The 20893-nt window shown below is 35.6% G+C and overlaps 1 protein-coding gene and 1 pseudogene across 4 annotated transcripts in view; one reads left to right on the top strand and one right to left on the bottom strand.

The window, feature by feature from the left end:
• CDC42BPA (CDC42 binding protein kinase alpha) overlaps nt 1-20893 on the top strand; it is a 326370-nt gene that overhangs the window by 228840 nt on the left and 76637 nt on the right. For all 4 annotated transcript variants that reach the window (XM_061187371.1, XM_061187370.1, XM_061187369.1 and 1 more), the window contains 2 exons: nt 5949-6196; nt 12527-12632. In XM_061187371.1, the coding sequence (XP_061043354.1) occupies nt 5949-6196; nt 12527-12632 (354 nt within the window). The remainder of the gene's footprint in view (nt 1-5948; nt 6197-12526; nt 12633-20893) is intronic.
• LOC133088335 (sialomucin core protein 24-like) lies at nt 10655-12518 on the bottom strand (annotated as a pseudogene).

Genomic DNA, 20893 nt, shown 5'->3' with positions numbered 1-20893 from the left:
TAGAGATTACCAGGGGCAGGGTGTTTATTCCTTAATGGTTACAGAATTCTCTTTGAGAAGATGAAAAAGTTTTAGAAATTATAGTGTTGATGGTTGCACAACATTGTGAATGTAATACCACTGAATTGTACATTTAAAATGGTTAAAATGGCAATTTTTTTGTTATATATGTTTTACCACTTTAAAATAATTAATGTAGTATACCAAAAACTATTGAATTGTTCACTTTAAATGGGTCAATAGTATGGTATATGAATTATATTAGTAAAGCTGTTTTTTGGTTAATATTTTGTTTTTTAAACATTAATGCAGTTATCATTTCTTGTCTGGATAAATATGTAATGTTCTGTCTGGTTTTCCTGGGTTTTTTTTCCCCCTAGTTGAAAAAAAATTTGTTCTTCAATTTGTAGTCAGAATAGTAGTTTTAAAGTCTTTTAGTTTTGTGCTTAAAATCCTTTCATGGTACCACTTTGCTTTTCAGAAGAGGCTCAAAGTTTGTAACATAGCTTTTACCTTATGAGGTCCTTGCTGTTCGAGATTTTAACTTACTATTTGGGTTTCCCTGCTCATACATCAGGTTTTCTCTAGTATCTAGACTTTTGTACATGTTGCCAGCAATATTCTACTCTCAGGTCTCAATTTAGATATAACTTCCTCTGGGTATCTTTCCTTCTATGGTTCTTCCTTCCACTGGGCCCTCTCCTCCCTGTTAGATATACCTCCCCTCTCCCTTATTGACTTTACTTGAGAAAGGCTGTTTTTAAAAAAAAGTACTTTCCAATTGTTACGATCATATACCACAGGAGTTTTTTTACCCCGTTGTATTAGTTTGCTAGGGCAGTTGTTACAAATACCCACAAACTGGGTGGCTTAAAAAACAGGAATTTATTATCTCAATTATGGCAGTAGAAATCTGAAATCAAGGTGTTTGCAGAGTTGGCTTCTGATGGTTTGCTGGCAGTGTTTAGCGTTCCTTGGTTTGTAGATGTATCACCCTGATTTCTGCTTTAATCTTCATATGATGTACTCAATGTGTGCGTGATTCTGAGTCTAAATTTCTTCTATTTATAAGGATACAGTAATATTGGATTAGGGCCTACACTGGTGACCTCATTTTAAGTTGATTACCTCTGTGAAGTCCCTATTTTTATTTTCTTTTTTTTCCAGGCTTTTTGAAGTACAAATGACAATTTAAAATTGTATGTATTTAAGGTGTAAAACCTGATATTTAGTTATATGTATACATCGTGAAATGTTTACCACAATCAAGCTAATTAACGTGTCTATCACCTCAGTTACCTCCTTCCTTCCACCTTCCCTCTTTCCCTCCCTCCCACCTTCCCTCCCTCCCTTCCTTCCTTCCTTCCTTTTTTTTTTTTGGCTAAGAATATTTAAGATCCACTCTCTTAGCAGATTTCCAGTATGCAGTACAGTATTGTTAACTGTAGTTATCCTGCTTTACATTAGATCTCTAGAATTTATTTATCCTACATATCTGAAATTTGTGCCTTTTGACCAACATTTCCCCATTTCCCCTACCCCCTCAGCCCTTCGCAACCACTGTTCTACTCTTTGCTTCTAAGAGTTTGACTTTTTTAGATTCCACACGTTAAGTCAGATCATGCAGTATTTAAAGCCCTGGTTCTAAATATGGTCACATTCTGAGGTACTGGTGTTTAGTGCTTCAACATATGAATTTTGGAGGGACACAATTCAACCCTTAACCCTTATTTTTCACTTGAGAGTGTGATATAAGCTCTTTCTCTGTTTCATTATTATGTAATTGTCACAAACATAATTTTAATGATTATAGAAGAATATCCACTTAGCCAGTTTCTTACTGTTAAATACACTTGGCCCTTCATATCCACAGTTTCCACGTCTGCAGATACAGAGAGCCCATTGTTTGGGGTGGTGTGGGGGAGAAAATTCCAGAAGGCAAAATTTGAACTTGCCATGCCCTGGCAACTTTTACATAGCATTTGTAGATGATTTTAAGTATTTGAGAGTACGTTATATGCAAATACTACTCCATTTTATATATGGGACTTGAGCGACCGTAGATTTTGGTAATGGAGGGTGGACAGACCTGGAACCAATCCCCCAAGCTGACTGTATTTTTTTTTCACTTTTGCAGTATAATAATTACCATGGACCCTTTTATGCACTTCTTTTAGAACAGATACCTGGAAATGAAGTGGTCAGATCATTTTTAAGGCACTTGATACATGCCACAAATTTTTGCAAGTATGAGAGGCATTTCTTGCTTTATTAGTAGACCATTTATTAATCATATTTTCTCTTTGTGAATTATCTCTTTAAGTCATTTGCCCATTTAATTTTGTAGTCTTAATGTTTTTCTTATCAATTCTTATAAACTCTTTGCATAGTAAAAATTGTACTGTTTATCTTCTCTGCAACTGTTTTACCAATTGATCATTTGCCCTTTAATTTTGGTCTTGTTTCTTTTTCAAATTATAGATGATTTGTTTTTATTTTCCTCAATAGTTCTTCTATTGCTTCGAAGCTTGGCTTGTCCTTCTTTTTTCAGAGTTTGCTAAATATGTAATTCTGCTTTTTCCTGGATGTTTCTATTGGGTTTAAAGATATTTAGTTCTAATCCATTTGGAGTTTTGTTTTGCTAAATGGTATGATGTGAGAATCATTTTTTTCTTTAATTGCTAGCTTGTGGCTTCAATTCCATTAATTAATCACTGCTTTCCTCAGTGATTGACAGTATCTCACATATTGAATTAAATTATTTTGGGGTGGAGATCTATTACACTGATACTTTATTAAAGATTTATAGTAGGGACTTCCCTGGTGGCACAGTGGTTAAGAATCTGCCTGCCAGCGCAGGGAACATGGGTTTGATCCCTGGTCTGGGAAGATCCCACATGCCGTGGAGCAACTAAGCCTGTGCACCACAACTACTGAGCCTGCGCTCTAGAGCTCGTGAGCCACAACTACCGAGCCCACGTGCCACAACTAGTGAAGCCCATGTGCCTAGAGCCTGTGCTCCACAACAAGAGAAGCCACTGCATTGAGAAGCACGCGCACCGCAATGAAGAGTAACCCCTGCTCGCTGCAACTAGAGAAAGCCTGCATGCAGCAGCGAAGACCCAAGGCAGCCAAAAATAAATAAATTTATAAAAGAAAAAAAGTCTGCCTGCCAATGCAGGGGACACGGGTTTGATCCTTGGTCTGGGAAGATCCCACATGCTGTGGAGCAACTAAGCCCGTGCGCCACAACTACTGAGCCCATGCGCCACAACTACTGAAGCCCACGTGCTCTAGGGCCCACGTGCTGCAACTTCTGAGCCTGTGTGCTGCAACTACTGAAGCCCGCACGCCTGGAGCCTGTGCTCTGCAACAAGAGAAGCCATTGCAATGAGAAGCCTGCGCACCACAATGAAGAGTAGCCCCCAACTCCCTGCAACTAGAGAAAGCCCATGCGCAGCAGCAAAGACCCAATGCAGACAAAAAACTAAAAAAAAAAAATTTTTTTTAAATTTATAGTATATGTTAACATCTGAAAAGAACATTACCCTCTCTCCTTCTTTACTCTTTGTGCTTTTTCAGGATTTTCTTTGGTATTTTTACCAGTTTATTTTTGCCTGTGTGCTAGAACATTTGTCTCCATCTCTCACCCAGTATTACCTCCCACATTGAAAATTTTTAAATTAAATTTACAGGGAAGATAATTTAAGAAACATTGAATATATGTACATTCAATCTTCCCTTTCAAGTACTTGGTATTTTTCTATATTGTCTTCTTTAAATCTTTTATAAAGACTTATAGTTTTTTCATATAATTCAAACAAATTATTCACTGTTTTTATTACTTGTGTGTGTATTAGTTGCTGGTGATTTTTGTTGGATCTATTAAAAACAAATGAAAATTTTTTATTATTAACAATGAAAATTTTTACTATTATTGCTTATTCTACTGTCTAGAAGTACTGTTTGATTTATATTTATCTAATATGCAGTTGTTTTACTCAGCTTTATCAATTCCAACACTTTTCAGTGGATTTATTTGCATTTTCTGAGCGAACAGTTATATTAAGTGGAAATGATCATGATTTTAAACTATTCATGTTTTGTAACTATTTCACATGTTACTTAGAATATCTAAAATCTAATATTAAATAAGAGAGATAATGGTAGACATCCTTTTTGTTGTTATTATTCCTGGATGTATCTGGTGTTTCACTAGAAAGTATTATTTTGTCTGATAGCTTGAAAGTGGTTATTTCTTAAGAGAATTACTGAACTCTTTTTTTTGTGGGACTTGGGGTAGTATTTTGGAATTGGTATTAGATTTTATCAAATACTTTTGGGCAGGGGTACTTACAAAGATTATCACATGGAGTTAATTTAATTTTTGCACAGTTATTAATGTTTGCTAATATTAAATTACCTTCAATACCTGTAATAAAACTTATTCTTTTGCAGTAGATTGTTCTTTTTTACCTATGGTTTAATTTTCTCAGCATTTTATTTGGCTTTTTTACGTTCTTATCAATTAGTGACATGAGTCTATAACTTTTTTTGGTGGTATCTTTGTGAGGTTTTGATTTCAAGGTAATTTTTACTTGAAACTTCTAGTACATCTACTGCTATCCCAACAGCCAAACTATACTAAAGTGAGCAGCAAACTAAAAGTGTTCTTTAGGTGATTAGAAAAATGAGAGAGTAGTATGATAAGTGGTTAGTGCTGCAGATGTTGATTTAGGCACCATTTTCATGGAGTTGCATAAGAGCAAGAACATTACTTGACAAGGCTCTTCCCAGTTTCCGCCGAGCTTTGCATGTCAGGCTGACTCAGAAACCACTGGAAAATCTGGGTCCTGCATATGGTAGGCACTTGATAAGCAGTTTTGAGTAAATGGTTAACATTACAGTGACTATCCCAGAAACATTTCTCAGGCCCACGTTGATGCCTTTTTTTTTTTTTTTTTTTTAATTATAGACCTCAAATGTGAAGAAGCTAGCATAGTTTTCTTTGGACTTTAAATCAAGGACTGTTACCAGTTTTCCTGCCCTTAATACTGACTTCAAAAAAAGGATACAGTGTCCTCCAGATCTTGATTCTTTGTTGTCACTAAACATAAGCTTATAGGTTCTTTGGGTTTTAAAAGTTTTATTGTGGATCACCTGGGAAAATAGCATGTAACAAAGTAATAGAAAAGTTACTCAGGAAAAAGCTCAGGAAATCTTATAGTCATAACCTCTGTCTGTATGCTTCTGTTTACCTTAGCTACTACCTGGAAGAACCTTTGGACATTACATTTTCCTTTCTCACTGATACCAAGAGTATATTTCAACCTCATTTCTAAAAAGATGTCTTTCAACCAAATTTCCCCTTCTTAAAGCCCTACCTAAATGTGAAGAGCTGTATCATTTTTTTCTAGAATAGATACAAAGATGTTAGATTAGACCTTTGTCATTTCTCCCCGGACCACTGCAGAAGCCTTCTTTCTCCCTTTTCTTTTTGTGCGTTCTAGCTCTACCACTCCTCCCCCAATTTAATCTTTTAATGATACAAATGTATTTATAACCTTTTATTAGTTCCACATCAGAAATAGGATGCAGTTAGATTTTTCCTTCACTCCATATACCAACAATATTATATATAAATTAGACATTTAAATGTAAAACAAATAATTATATAAGTACCAGCAGAAAATACAGATAAATATTTAATCTTGGTGTGAAGAAGACTGTAAAATACAGCAATAAAGGAGTACACACTTAGAAAAATATTGGCAACATATGTCAGGCAAAAGGTTAATAGCCTGAATAAAGAAAGTATTATTTTTATGTAATAATATACAAAAATAATATTCAGTTATATGAACAGTTCTTTATATTGTAGAAAGAGTTATTAGTTGATATTTTATTATTCTTACAGATTAACTAATCTTTTATTATTACTTCTATAGCAAAAACAAATTAGTTACTCACCAGGAGTATGCAGCATAGAACATCAGCAAGAAATAACCAAACTAAAGACTGATTTGGAAAAGAAAAGTATCTTTTATGAAGAAGAATTGTCCAAGAGAGAAGGAATACATGCAAATGAAATTAAAAATCTGAAGAAAGAACTACATGATTCAGAAGGCCAGCAACTTGCTCTCAACAAAGAAGTTATGATTTTGAAAGACAAATTGGAAAAAAACAGGAGAGAGAGGTAAGAATCAAGTTATTTACTCCTTAATAATTATTTATTGAATACCTGTTCAGTGTCAAGGACTGGAGATACATGGCAATAAACATATTCCAGTCCTCAAGAAGACCAAAGTCAAGATTGGTAAACAGAAAATTATATTACAGCATCATAGGAAAGCAAATGGGATAAGTATAGGAACGCCCGTAGAAGAGGCACAAAAGATAACTTTGGTGTGTCTAGGTTTTTTGGACAAAATTATTTCTGAGTTAAGACCAAAGATATACGAAATATATAGCTGTGGAAGAGTGTCCAGGCAAAGGTTAGCAGAATTTGCCAAGATCTAGAGGAAAAGGGTAGCGTGGCACATTCAGAAAATGAAAGCTGTTCATTATGGTGGAAGCATAAAAAGAAAGATGAGTGGTGAGAAATGAGACTAGAAAGGAAAATAGTCGTAAGACCACTGAAGGAAAATTACATGATTATATCAATATTTATATTTTTGAAAGACCACTTTTGCTACTGTTTAGAGAATGGATTGGAAGGAGCAGACTGCAGATAGTAATCTAGCCGTGAGAGATGAGGTGGCTGGACCTTAGATACGATAGTGAAGATTGGAGAGAAGTTTATGGATTCAGAAGGTCTACCGAGAAGACAGAACCTGGATGACATGATAACCAGATATGAGAAATTAGAAGCAGGAGAAATTATCAGTGATACTCAAGTTTCTAGGCTTTAGGTAACTGAATGTATGTTATTGTCATTCTCAACTTATATTGGAAGCCTAAGTTTAATTCAGTTTGGTCTGTTCGTTCAGCAAAAATTTTTAGAACCTGCTATGTGAAAGCACTGCTGTAGGCCCTGGAGGCATAACAGTGAACAGATAAAAATTCTCTCTCCTTATGGAGCTTTCCTTTAATTATGGTGAAAGACTATAAGCAAAATGTAAATGAAATAAGTAAAATACAGAATATATAGGTAATGATATAGGATAGGTAATATATAGGTAATGATAAATTCTAAGAACAAAAAATAAGGCAGTGGATGGGGGCTATGAAGCATTAAGGGGGAAAATTAAATTTTATATATATATATATGAATGAAATAACCAGGGAAAATTATACTGAGAAGGTGATTTCTCAGTAAGGACTGAAGAAAGTGGGGGAGATATCTATACAGATGTATGAGAAGAACATTTTACATGAGGAACAAGAAGTCTGTTAAAAAAAATAATGGGGGCTTCCCTGGTGGCGCAGTGGTTGAGAATCTGCCTGCCAATGCAGGGGACACGGGTTCGGGCCCTGGTCTGGGAAGATCCCACATGCCGCTGAGCAGCTGGGCCCGTGAGCCACAATTACTGAGCCTGCGCGTCTGGAGCCTGTGCTCCGCAACAAGAGAGGCCGCGATAGTGAGAGGCCCGTGCATCGCGATGAAGAGTGGCCCCCGCTCGCCACAACTAGAGAAAGCCCTCGCACAGAAACAAAGACCCAACACAGCCATAAATAAATAAATAAATAAAATTTAAAAAAAAACAAAAACACATCCTCCATAGACCAGAATGTTTTAAAAAATAAATAAATAAATAATGGGAAGACAAAACTATGGAGATAGTAAAAAGATCAGTGGTTGCAAGGATTGGGAGGAGGATGGGATGAATAGGCAGGGTATAGAGGATTTCTAGGGCAGTGAAACTACTCTGTATGAAACTGTAATAGGGGATATATGTCATTATACAACCTAATGTAAATTGTGACGTTTTAGTGATAATGATGTGTCAAATGTAGGTTCATCAATAGTAACAAACGCACCACTCTGAGTATATGGGCAATCTCTGTATTTTCCTCTCAGTATTGCTATGAACCTAAAACCTTTCTAAAAAATAAAGTCTATTAAAATAATAATACTAAAAAAGAGGCCAATGTGGATGAAGCAGATTTAAGGGGAGGGAATAGTGAGAGGTACGTATGAGAGGTAATGGGGGCCAGATCATGTAAGGCTTTGTAAGTCATGTTCAGTGACTTACAGTTTTTTACTCTCAGTAAAACCATGGCAGGGAAGCATTGCAGGATTTTGAGTGGAAAACGGACAAATACTGACTTGTGTTTTAACAGGATTATTCTGACTACTAGATTAAGAAAAGTCTGAACTAGATAAGAGAAAAAGCAGTGAAACCATTTAGAAGGCTATTGCAATCATCCAGGCAAAAGATAGTGGTGGATTGGTCCTAGGGTGGTGGCAGAATTGGCTGTGAAAAATGTTCGAATTCCAATTTCTTTAAAAGGTAAAAATAATGATATTTGCTGATAGACTAGATATGGGGTAAGAAAGAGGACAAATCAAGGATGATGCTACAGTTTTTGGCCTTAGCAATTAGGAGAATATAGTTACCATTTAGAGAGGAAAACTGCAGAAGAAGCATTTTGGGGATGGGAATATCAGGAGCTCATTTTAAACAAATTATGTTTGAGGTGCTTTTTAGGCATCCAGGTGGAAATGTCAAGTAGGTCATCATACAGACTAGTCTGGATTTCAGGGCTAGAGATAAAATCCTGGGAGTATTTATCATTCACATGATATTTAAAGGGGTGAGACTATATGAGATCACTTAGTGAATGAATATAGATGGAAAAGAAGTCCTAGGACTGCAACCTGGAGCACTCCAATCTTTAGAAGTTTGGAAATGAGGAAGAAACAGCAAAGTGGAGAGAGAAAGAGCGGTAAGAATGATAGGAAGATGACTAGGCAAATTTGGTGTGCAAATTTGGTGTCCAAATTTGGTGTTATGATGAATGCATATCAAATCTGTCTACATGTTAAAGTAGATGAGGTCTAAATCAAATAAGATGAGGACCATATAATTGATAGTTGAGTTTAACAATATGAATGTCATTGGTGACTTTGATAAGAACAATTTCAGTGGAACAGTAGTGGGCAGAAACCCCATAATGGATCCAAAGACTTGAAGGAGAGCAATTGTAAGAGCAAGCAGATAATAAAAGCAACGAGATAATAACTGGAGGAGAAATTTATCTCAAAAATAACACCATGCTTGTAATCTGATAGAAAGTACCAGTAGATGATTCAGGACAGAGAGGAGAAAAGTGTACTTGAGCAGGCGCATAAGCAAAGAGCAACCTTAGCTACGTTTTTCTCCTGTAGTAAGAGAAGAATAAGTAGAGTGTATGATCACAGGGGAAGGTACGTGGGGCGTTGGGAATTTGTTTTTCTGTTGTTAGGGTCGGGCATGTTGAATTTGAGGTGCTTGGGAGACAGCTTTGGGGAGATATCAAGTCAGCAATTTGAAGCCCAGAAAAGCTTCAGATGTAGATTCAGAGTTTGTCAGCATAATGGATGATAATCGAAATAGGTGGTATAATGGATGAGATAGCTCAGGGAAAATGTGTTAAAAAAAAAAAAGTTGAGCACCTGTGACAGAATACCTGGGAGCATTGGCATTTACGCAGAGGAAAGAGGGGGTGGGGGGCTCACAAAGACAGCTGAAAAGTCTAAATGCAGGCTGAAAATCAAGAAAGTGGGTATCACTGAAGCCAAGGGAGGACAACATTTCAAGAGGGAGGGAATGGACAACATTGTCAAAGGTAGCCAGTAGATTGGATATAATAACAGTTGGGACAATAATGAGTTTTGGGACAACAGTTTTTTTGAGGTGGTGGCAGCATAAGTCAAATTTTGGCACAGGGAGGAAAATTCAGGCAGTGAGGAAGTGGATACGGCAAACTCTCAAGATTTCAAGGTGGTTGCCAGTGAACGGGAAGACAAGGAAAGTGGAAAATGAAGTGTGACGTAGAGTTTAGGGGAGAATTTGTTTATTTTGTTTCAGTATGAGAGAGACTTAAGTTTTGTTTAATGCTAATAGGAAAAAACAAAAATGGTTGTATATAGAAATTTTACTCAATTTATTCATATACTTATTTTTCTGAAAGGATGCTTCTTTGTAATTTTTTGTATTTTTTTCATTGTTGTTTGTTGTTTGGAGTTGCTTCTGAATCAAGAAAGATTCCTAAACATAACTAAATTTCACATTTTGATTATAGATAAGAAGGAAAGGGACACATTTGTTTGGACACAGGATGGTTATTTTCCTACAAGTTATCATTTAAATTATAATTTAATTTATATTCAATAATTTAGTGAGGAAGGGATTTTTAAGATTACATTTTTAAAATCAGCCATTACTTATGTCGTTTATTGACTTGGAAGCAATCATAAAATTACCCAGAACTGCTTCACATTGGAATTCATTTGCGGCTAACTAACATCCTCCATCAAACTGCTGTAGAGATAAGCCTCTTTATTTGCACTTCAACTCAGTATTCAAAAACTGATTCCCCTTTCTCCCTTAGGAGGTTTTTGTTGTTGTTTCTTTTTTTTTTTTTTTTTTTTTTTGTCTTTTTGTCTTTTAAGGCAGTTTTTTATTTTCTCAATGATATAAGGTGCTTTACAAGTATGAACAATAACCTGCTACACTTTAATGTTTTGTATCCTTTCCATTGATTTCTTTAAATCTGGAATGTAATTCCCTGTGTGGCATCTGTTTTCTAAGGTAGAAAAAATAACTTATCAAGCACTAAATTCTACTCTAAGGATACTAAATTTATAAATTTATTCCACTTTTGAAATGATAGCCCCAAATCCACCTGATTGATGCTCATTTGGCACGTTCTTCTCAATTCTGGTCGCTAAACTACATCCTGAGTTAGGATGAAAATAATGCAGCTTTCAGGCTTTGAAATGACTACACTGAAATTGCCAAAAGGGTCGTGAGGTTGTCTGCGCAGGACAATGTTTTCCATCACTTACAGAGTTACATTTGGCATGTCAAGAAGAGAGGACATAATCCCACAGCAGCAGACATTTAAAATAAAAGAAGACAGCCACAAGGATTCGTGCAGAATATTTTAAATATTCCCGTTGAGCAAAATGATTTAACTGATTTTTCTTCAAGGGCAATGCTCCTATATGCATCCTCTGAAAAATTAAAGATCCTAGAATAGCGTCTTCCATGTGGGACATCTTGAAAGATAATATTTTGGTTTCAGTGAGTTACACACCAGTTCTTGGTAATTTAGCGGGTCTGTTTACAGAGTGTGGTGGTTTCGTTCTTTAGATTTGCAGAGTTTATAGAGAAAGAAAATTACAGCCTGCACACCCAAGACAAGGACAATTTCTCCAATGAAACTGGCTGCATCAGAGGTAGACTTCCGCGCAGGTTGTGAAGTCGGAGTTAAAGTGGTATCAGTTGTACCTGATGTAGTAGCTGTGGTGGAAGCTGTAGAAGAGGAAGGCAGAGTTGTGGTTTTAGCTGTAGAATTGGTTGGCAATGGTGTGGCAGTGGACGCAGGACAGAATTCTGTGCTGTTCACCACCTTGCAATCACGAACTGTTGAATTATCTGAACAGTAGCCTTTACCTTTGCATTTTATCCAAAAGCAGGTAGTGTTAGCAGCATTAGCATCAAAACAGGAAACCCCGTTGCTGCGGCTTTCACAGATTTCTGGTGCTGGAGTGGTGCCCGGCGGAGCGGCGGCGGCACCGGGGCTGTCCTGGTGGTACTCGGTAAAGCCGAGGGTGTAGTCACGTTCGGGGCCAGCGTGGTGTTCTGAGCCGCGCTCGTCACGCAGAGCGCGGCCAGGCAGCCCGTGGCCAAGAGCAGCGGGCGGGGCAGCGCCAGTATCGCGACCTCCGCGCTGGCCTTCAGAGCGTGTCCGTCCCTCTGTCCCCTGCGGCGCCGCCTCCCAGACTCCTCCCTTTGGAGGTTTTTAAAAAGTTCGTTAGAACTGTGTTTACCCCTAAGGGTGAATCACTTCTGTCCGTTAGAACTATCATTTTAAATAAGTTTTATAATATTGTATGTATGTATGTATGTGTAGATAGGTAGGTACGTAGGGAAGAAGGAAGGCAGGAGTAATGGAAGGATGGGCTGAGTGTGTTGAGAGAACTGTTGGAAATGTAAGTTGAATTTTCTGTGCAATCTAGAGCTGAGTGTAAGCAATTGTATTGTGGTCCCTATACCCTCCTTCTTCCCTAGCTTCCTCATTTTCCCATGCTTTCTAGCATATATACAACTGAATAAGGTGAGTATAATCAGGATGTCTTCCTCAGATTTTCAAATGAAGAACAAAATAGATATTATTAAGCAGACAAATCTATTTATTAATTAAAAGGAAATGATTGTGACTGCCTAATTTTAAGGGAAATGTTTGGGATTTGGAGCAATTGAGATATAAGTGGCTTTTCAGAATAAGGCATATGATACAATAGCCAATCTGGGATACCATTATTTTACCTTTAATTCAATTCCTTTCTTTCCTTTTATATTTTGCATTGTATTAGTCAAAGTGAAAGGGAAGAATTTGAAAATGAGTTCAAACAACAGTATGAACGAGAAAAAGTGTTATTAATGGAAGAAAATAAAAAACTGACAAGTGAGCTTGATAAGGTGAGTGATTTAATCTCATTGATATTCATTGATACATGCTAGATGTTCAGCACTATCATAGAAATTATAGATATAATTTTATATTTGGTGTACATTTTTTTATTTAATATTCCTCCTAAACGCAAGGATTGCTTCTGTGTACAGGCAATTTTTCATTTTACCAATCTGTACAGGAGTCTTCTTGGAGAGAGGACTTGGCTTACCTCGTCTTATTCTTTGTCCCATTTATTTTTTGAGCCCCTGTTCTTTATTTCACTTTCCATCTCTCTTTTACTATTAATCACTTACTTTGTCATGGCTAAGTTAAGGCCTGTCTTTGGCAAGAACAGGAACAATTAAGCCAAACTAGAGAAATTTTGACAGTTCTGATGTCATATTCATGATGGAGAACTGATAATAGCTAGAAGTAATACCACTGGTAGTTAAGAAGCCAAAGAAACCAACTCTGCCTATAAACTCTACAGCTTGAATAAAGAGCTGAACCATAGGTTAAACCTAGATTAAAACAGCTAGATTTATGAACAAAATTTTAAATACTTAAAGGAATCTTTTTCCATTTAGTATCTCAGATTTCTTGAACTGACATCATTCTGCATTTCTTGTCCCAGTTGTTAACAGCTGTAAAAATCCTAATATTAATCAGCAGTTTTAATAGTTTTACTTACTTTTAAATAATAAGGTTTGGATAATTGTGCTTTGTAATGAGTTCAAGGATTTTCCTGCAGTAAAAGTATTATGTTCAATTAATAGTCATTTCAATAACACATTGAAAGACAATGGCTAAATAGTCATAAAAGAGAGACTTTTCATTCATTCTATCTCAATTTTCCATTGTGTTCCATATTTCTTTTTATTTCTGTCACTATTTTCCCAATGATTATTCAGTTTTCTAAGCATTTAAAAATGACTTTGGTTGTTTGGTTGCAAAATACTTGAGAAAGAACTCTATTAGTTTATTTTGTAATTACAAAGCAGATGCACACAAACACTGTGGAAAGTGGCCAAATAGTAAGTAGTATAAATTATTTTTTAAACTATGAACACTGTATGAACATTATTGTATAACTCTTAGTTATTTCCACTAAAATAAAACTAACAGTATTTAAACTTTATCCAAATAGGTCACATAATTGTTATTTAATGGGCTTAAACAATATGACTACAAAATTAAACATCATTTCTGTCTACCAGACAGAATTTTAAGATTCTGTTAAGAGTTACCTTGAGGTAAGAAATATGATTAAACTCTAGAAAGCCACTTCATGTAGAGTTTATAAGCAAATTACCTAGTAAAAGATGGTATTATAGTTTAAGAAAAATTGAATTGTGATATAATCAAATCAAATGTAGATCAAATCTTGTATTCACCCCTTGGTTTCATTTCATTATTAACCATAAAGTTCTGGCAAGTTTACCAGAAATACATCTTTAGAAATAATTTTTAAACAATACTCTTTTGATTTTGATGAGATCTGAAGGATCAAAATAAAAGCCTATCTCCTAATTTTATAAAAAATAGAATATTACCTTGTCTTGCTAAATTGAAAGATGTGGTAAAGGATGTGAACAGAACTTTGAGAACAAATCATATGGTTGGCAAGTATTCAGTGACAAATAATAACAAGGAAATGTTTATTTCTGGAGAAGTAGGGGAGGGTCTGGGTCTTCTTCCATTTGAACCTCTTCTCTATGTTTGCTCCTTTTATTCAGCTTTACTTCTCTGTCAGTCCACCTAACTGCACATCTTCACTGTTTCTTTCCATTTATTCATTTTTTGGTTTGGTTGAATTGGGTATTTTCCCCAAGAGGGATAACCAAAGAATACCTTTGCCATTGCTACAGCAACTGTTCCATTGGGAACCTGCTTGAAGAGAACTGAATTCCTTCTCAACAGAACTTCAGATATAGAAACCAAAAAGCAATTAGTATGTTAATTTTGAAACTTATATAACTAATAGATTCTCATAGTCAGATTTTTTAACTTCAAAAATAAAAATTAAAAAGGAAATAGAAAAAAGTTTGTTGATATTTTCAGAAGTCTGTATTCAGAGTTTCTATTAAAGGTAACTTATTGCAAGTAAAATTAGCCATATATGCCAAGGAGTGGGAGTAAATGGTTTCCAGTAAGAAAATATTATCATTTGTATCTTGTTTTTAAATAATTATTTTACATAAAAGCAAAATTACACAAAATGTGGAAAATATACAACATAAAAGTTACCTATGATTTCATCAACATGAAACAACTATTTTACTTTTATATGTTCCTTTCCAGGTTTTGTTGTATATGTATTATTACATAATTTCAGTCATATATACATTATATTTTCTAATCTGCTGTTTCATTTAAAACATGAGCATTTTTCCATATTCCTGTGTAGTCTTATAATTATCATAAGCCAGATATGTCAATTTACAAACAGTAAAGCCTTCTCATTCCCAAACATGCAAAATGAAGTAATACTTAGGTAGAATTTACTTTGTGCAGGCCCTCTCCTGAGTTACTTTATGTAAACCATATAATTCTCACAATAACTCTGTGAGGTATACCCTATTGTTCCTACCATTTTACAGATAAGGAAATTGAGGCAAAGGGAGATTAAGCTACTCTCGTAATCTCAAAACTAGGGAGTGGCAGGATGGGATTGGAACACAGGTAGTCTGGCTCCAGAGCCCTGTGCTTTTATTCAGTAAGAATGAAAAGATTAACTTTTCCTGACAAATACTAAACACATCTATTTAAGACTCCTTTTAACCACTGTAACATGACAGTGCAAAAATCTGTATTTCCTCCTCTTCTTGCAAATCTCCAGCTGAAACCCCAATCACAGATTAATTGGAAGTCAAAAGCAATGGTGATCGGAAAAGGATGTGTTGTAGGAATTAGTGAAGACACTGCATCTGCAAAAAACATTCTCCAAAATAGCTGGTAGACTTCTGGCTATGCTAACATGAAGAGATTGATGAATCCGCTCAAGAAAAAAAAAGTTTCAAAGTGGACACAGTTGTTGAAAACAGTCATTTCAGAGCTCCCAGAGTTAACCAAAGGAAGACAACTACAAAACATTACTGAGATAAATTAAGGAATATCTAAACAAATGGAGAGATATACTGCCTATTGTTAGGACTGCAGTTCTCTCCTAATAGATCTATGGATTTGGGGAAATCACTATCAAAATTTTGGTAGGCTTTTTTGTTAGAATTGGCAAGCCTGTACTTAAATTTATATGGGAATACAGAAGATCTACAATAGCAAGAATATTTGGCGGGGGTGGGGAGGCAAGGGGTACAAAAGTTGGAGGATTTACACTACAGAATTTTGAAACTTACTGTAAATCTTTAGTAATCAAAAGATGGTAACATTGGCATAATGGAACAGAGTAGAGAGTCCAAAAGTAAGACATCATATTTATGGTTGATTGATTTTCAGCAAAAGTGCCAAGGCAATTCAGTGGGAAAAAGACAATCTTTTCAACAAATGGTGCTGGAATAATTGGATATCTATGTGTAAAAAATTAACTTAGATCCTTACCTCATAACATATACAATTAATTCAAAGTGGATCATAAACTGAAATATAAGAGGTAAGCATAGGAGAAAATCTTTGTGATTTGGGGTTAGTCAAAGATTTTGTAGATATGACACAAAGCACAACCCTTGATAGAAAAATAATTATAAATTGGACCTCATCAAAATTTAAAGACAACATTAAGAAAATGAAAAGACATACATAGATGAAGAGAAAAGATTTTCAAATAATTTACCTGATAAAAGACTTATATTTGGAATGTATAAAGAACTCTTAAAACTCAGTAATAAGAAATAATACAAACAACCCAATGGAAAAAAATGGGGAAAAAATTGAAAAGACATTTCATGAAAGAAGATATATGAATAACAAATAAGCACGTGAAAAGATGTTCACTATCCTTAGTCATTAGGAACAATGCAAGTTAAACCATAGTAACATACTGTTGTACAGGCTCAAGAGTTAATTAATCAATCAGTGACCATACCAGCTGTTGGCAAGGATATGGAGGAACTGAAACTCCTACACTGCTTGTAGAAGTGCAAGATGGTATAACTACTTCAGAAAACAGTTTTGAAATTTCTCAAAAAGTTAAGCATACACTTACCCTATAACTCAGAAATTCTCCTAGATATTTATCCAGAAGAATTAAAAACATAGTCCCTTTAGAAACTTGTATATGAATGTTCATAGCATCATTATTCATAATAGCAAATAACCGGAAACAATACAAATGTTCATCAAGTAGTGAACGGATAAATAAAGTATACTAATATCCATGTAATAGAATACTACCCAGCTATAAAAAGGAGTTAGTTTCTGATATGTGCAACACTGTGGTTGAACCTCAATAATACGATAAGTGAAAAAAGCTTGATACAAAAAACTATATATTGTATGATTTCATTGATATTACGTTTCTAGAAAAGGCAAAACTATAGACACAGAAAATAGATCAGTGATGCCTAGAACTCATGGTGGAAGCCAGGATTGACTGCAAACCAGCTTGAGGGAAATTTCTCAGGTATTGGAAGTGTTCCCAAACCAGATAGTGGTGATTATTGCACAAATGTTTAAATTTACTAAAAATCATCAAACCATAAGTGTTATAATGAGTGAATTTTATAGTATGTAAATTATACCTTAATAAACCTATAAAAAGAAAATAGCTGGTAAAATACATTTTTAGAGGTAAATAGCACACCCTGGAGTACAAAACGTAAATTCCTTGTTCTCAATAGGCAGATAACGATGTGCGTTGGTAGTGACAGGTTCTCTGACCCTTTTTCTTTCTAAGAAGACCATGAGGATAGGATTAAATGGGGAATGCACAAAGTAATTTGTCTTTTGGCAGAGGGGAAGAAATGAAACTTTGCATTGTGACTTTTGCTAAAACTGCCTATCTCCCATGGAAGTACAGGTTAAAAACACACACCAGAAAAACCCTGGGTCATTAGGAGAATTCCAGATGAACTTAGATTAGGGAGTTGGCAAAACTTGTACATTTCTTCTAGTTTGTCCAATTTATTGGCAGAGAAAATTACAGGCCAATATCTTTGATAAATATAGATGCAAAAATCCTCAACAAAATATTAGGAAACCGAATCCAACAACCATAAAAAGGATCATACACCATGATCAAGCTGGATTCATCCCAGGGTTACATGGATGGTTCAACATATGCAAATCAGTCAGTGTGATAAACCACATCAACATAAGAAAAGACAAAAACTACATGATCATCTCAATAGATGCAGAAAAAGCATTTGATAAAACTCAACATCCATTCATGATAAAAACTCTTTCCAAAGTGGGTATAGAGGGAACATATCTCAGCATATAAAAGCTATTTATGGCAAACCCATAGCCAACATAATACTCAAAGGTGAAAAGCTGAAAGCCTTTCTGCTAAAATCTGGAACAAGACAAGGATGCCCACTCTTACCACTTCTGTTCAACATAGTATTAGAAATCCTAGCCACAGCAGTCAGACAAGAAAAAGAAATAAAAGGTATCCAAATTGGAAGGGAAGAGGTAAAGTTGTCATTGTATGCAGATGACATGATACCATATATAGGAAACCCTAAAGACTCCACACAGAAACTACTAGAACGGGTAAACGAATTCAGCAAGGTAGCAGGATACAAGATTAACATACAGAAATCAGTTGCATTTCTTTACACTAACAATGAAATCTCAGAAAGGGAAAGTGAAAAGACAATCCCTTTTAAAATCGCACCAATAAACAAACAAACAAACACACTTAGGAATAAACCTGACCAAGGAGGTGAGAGACTTATATGCTAAGAACTATAAAACATTGATAAAGGAAATTGAAAATGATTCAAAGAAATGGAAAGATATTCCATGCTCTTGGATTGGAAGAATTAATATTGTTAAAATGGCCATACTACCCAAAACAGTCTACAGATTTAATGTGATCTCTGTCAAATTACCCATGTCATTTTTTACAGAACTAGAACAAATATTCCTAAAATTTATATGGAACCACAACAAAAAACAAAAAACAGAATTGCCAAAGCAATCCTGAGGAAAAAGAACAAAGCTGGAGACATAATCCTCTCAGACTTCAGACAATACTACAAAGCTACAGTAATCAAAACAGCTTGGTATTGGCTGACAAAAATAGACATATGGATCAGTGGAACAGAATAGAGAGCCCAGAAATAAACCCACACACCTATGGTCAATTAATCTTTGACAAGGGAGGCAAGAATATACAATGGAGAAAAGACAGTCTCTTCAGCAAGTAGTGTTGGGAGAGCTGGACAGCTGCATATAAAACAATGAAGTTAAAACACTCCCTCACACCATACACAAAAATAAACTCAGAATGGCTTGAAGACTTAAATATTAAGACATGATACCATAAATCTCCTAGAAGAGAACATAGGCAAAACATTCTCAAAATCATAGCAATAGTTTCTTATGTCAGACCCAGGAAGAGCCACTGTTTCAGTAAGAGACCAAGGACAGAATCCAATGTCCCAGCTTGAAAGCAAGTCAGGCAGGAGGAGTTCCCTCTTACTAGGGTCTGCCTTTTTTTCTATTCAGGCTTTCAACTGATTGAGTGGGAACCATCCACATTAGGAAGGTAATCTGCTTTATTCAGTCAATCAATTGAAATGTTAATCTCACCCAGAGACACCGTCAAAGACACAACCAGAATGTTTGACCAAATGTCTAGGTACCCTATGACCCCATCAAGCTGACTCATAAATTTAACCGTCACATGGCCCCTCATCTTCACAAACCTATAAATAATTCTTGTAGGAAAAATTCATCTCCTTCAAGCTGAGTAATCAAAAAGAAAACTGACACAGTATCTCTACAAATATATCAGAAAGGAAGAAAGGAATAGTAATAACTAATAGCAGATTGAGACCATTTATCAGAAAAATGTAGCCATGAAATAAAAATTGTATGCAAATATTTTATCATGAACTTTTAAAAACTAAATAAACAAGAATTTTTGCTTCTGTGACAGATTAGCTTACATCATACCTACCACCTCACCAAGAAGAGCTATAAAGCTGGACTTTAAAAAAATGTTTTTAATACTGTAGCAATACTGCCTGGAAGTATTCATCTGCAGGAAGGCACTGGAGAGATAAGAAGGCAGCCGAGACTTTACTGACCCAGATCCTTTAGAAAGGAGTAGTACAGAGAGATGAGCCCAGCATTCAGTGCCAGTTTTCCTCTTGAGGCATTTGCTGATATGAAAGCTGTAGCAGAGAATCCAGGAAGTTGAGCGCAATATTCCACAGTATCACAAGTTTAGAGAGAAAAACTGAATATCAGTGCCCACCAAGGTGCAGGATCCTTGGTAATCAATTCAAGCTTTCAATTGAACTCATCGAAAAGGCTACATTTTAGAAATAAGGGTGAACCAGAGAGCGATGAGCCTTCTCAGTGACTGAAACCCAGCCTCTAAGTAATTGAATCCCTGATCTGTCTAATTGCCTACCAGAAGTAAAAGTAAACAGTCTCTGGAGGAAGATATTATATAGAGCCTCAAATTATCTCTAAAATTTTCATACACTATATGTGGCATGCAGTAAGAAATTACAATGCATACCAAGAGATACAACCAAAGAAAACCAAGACATAAAAGTATAACAGCAAAAACAAAGTAAGAAAAGAATAAATGAGAAGAAAACCAGACAGTCAGTATAAACAGACCCACACAATTCTGAGTATTGGAATTTTCTTAATTGAACTTTAAAATAACTGTATGATATATTCAAGAAAATAAACATGATGAAGAATTTCAGCAGACAACTGGAATCTACACAAAACAGTCAAATAAATCTTTAGAAGTGAAAAATAAAATAAATGAAAAATCCAACAGAAAATTTTAACAGAAGATTGGAAAGAACCAAAGAAAGGAAGGGGTAAATAAAAAACTTTCTGTACTGAAGTCTGGATATAGATGTAAAAGGACAGAAATACAGGGACTTCCCTGGTGGTCCAGTGGTAAAGAATCCGCCTTACAATGCAGGGGATGCTGGTTCGATCCCTAGTCAGGGAACTAAGATCCCATGTGCCGCGGGGCAACTAAACCTGCATGCCACAACTACTGAGCTTGCATGCCTCAACTAGAGCCCATGTGCCGCAAACTACAGAGCCCACGCACCACAGGTACACAGCCCATGTGCCCTGGAGCCTGCGCGCCACAACTAGAGAGCCTGTGCACCACAACAAAGATCCC

Source organism: Eubalaena glacialis, chromosome 3 (genome assembly GCF_028564815.1).
Source record: "Eubalaena glacialis isolate mEubGla1 chromosome 3, mEubGla1.1.hap2.+ XY, whole genome shotgun sequence".
In the NCBI taxonomy this organism is placed as follows: Eukaryota; Metazoa; Chordata; class Mammalia; order Artiodactyla; family Balaenidae; genus Eubalaena; species Eubalaena glacialis.
This window is presented reverse-complemented; position numbering and strand designations above follow the sequence as displayed.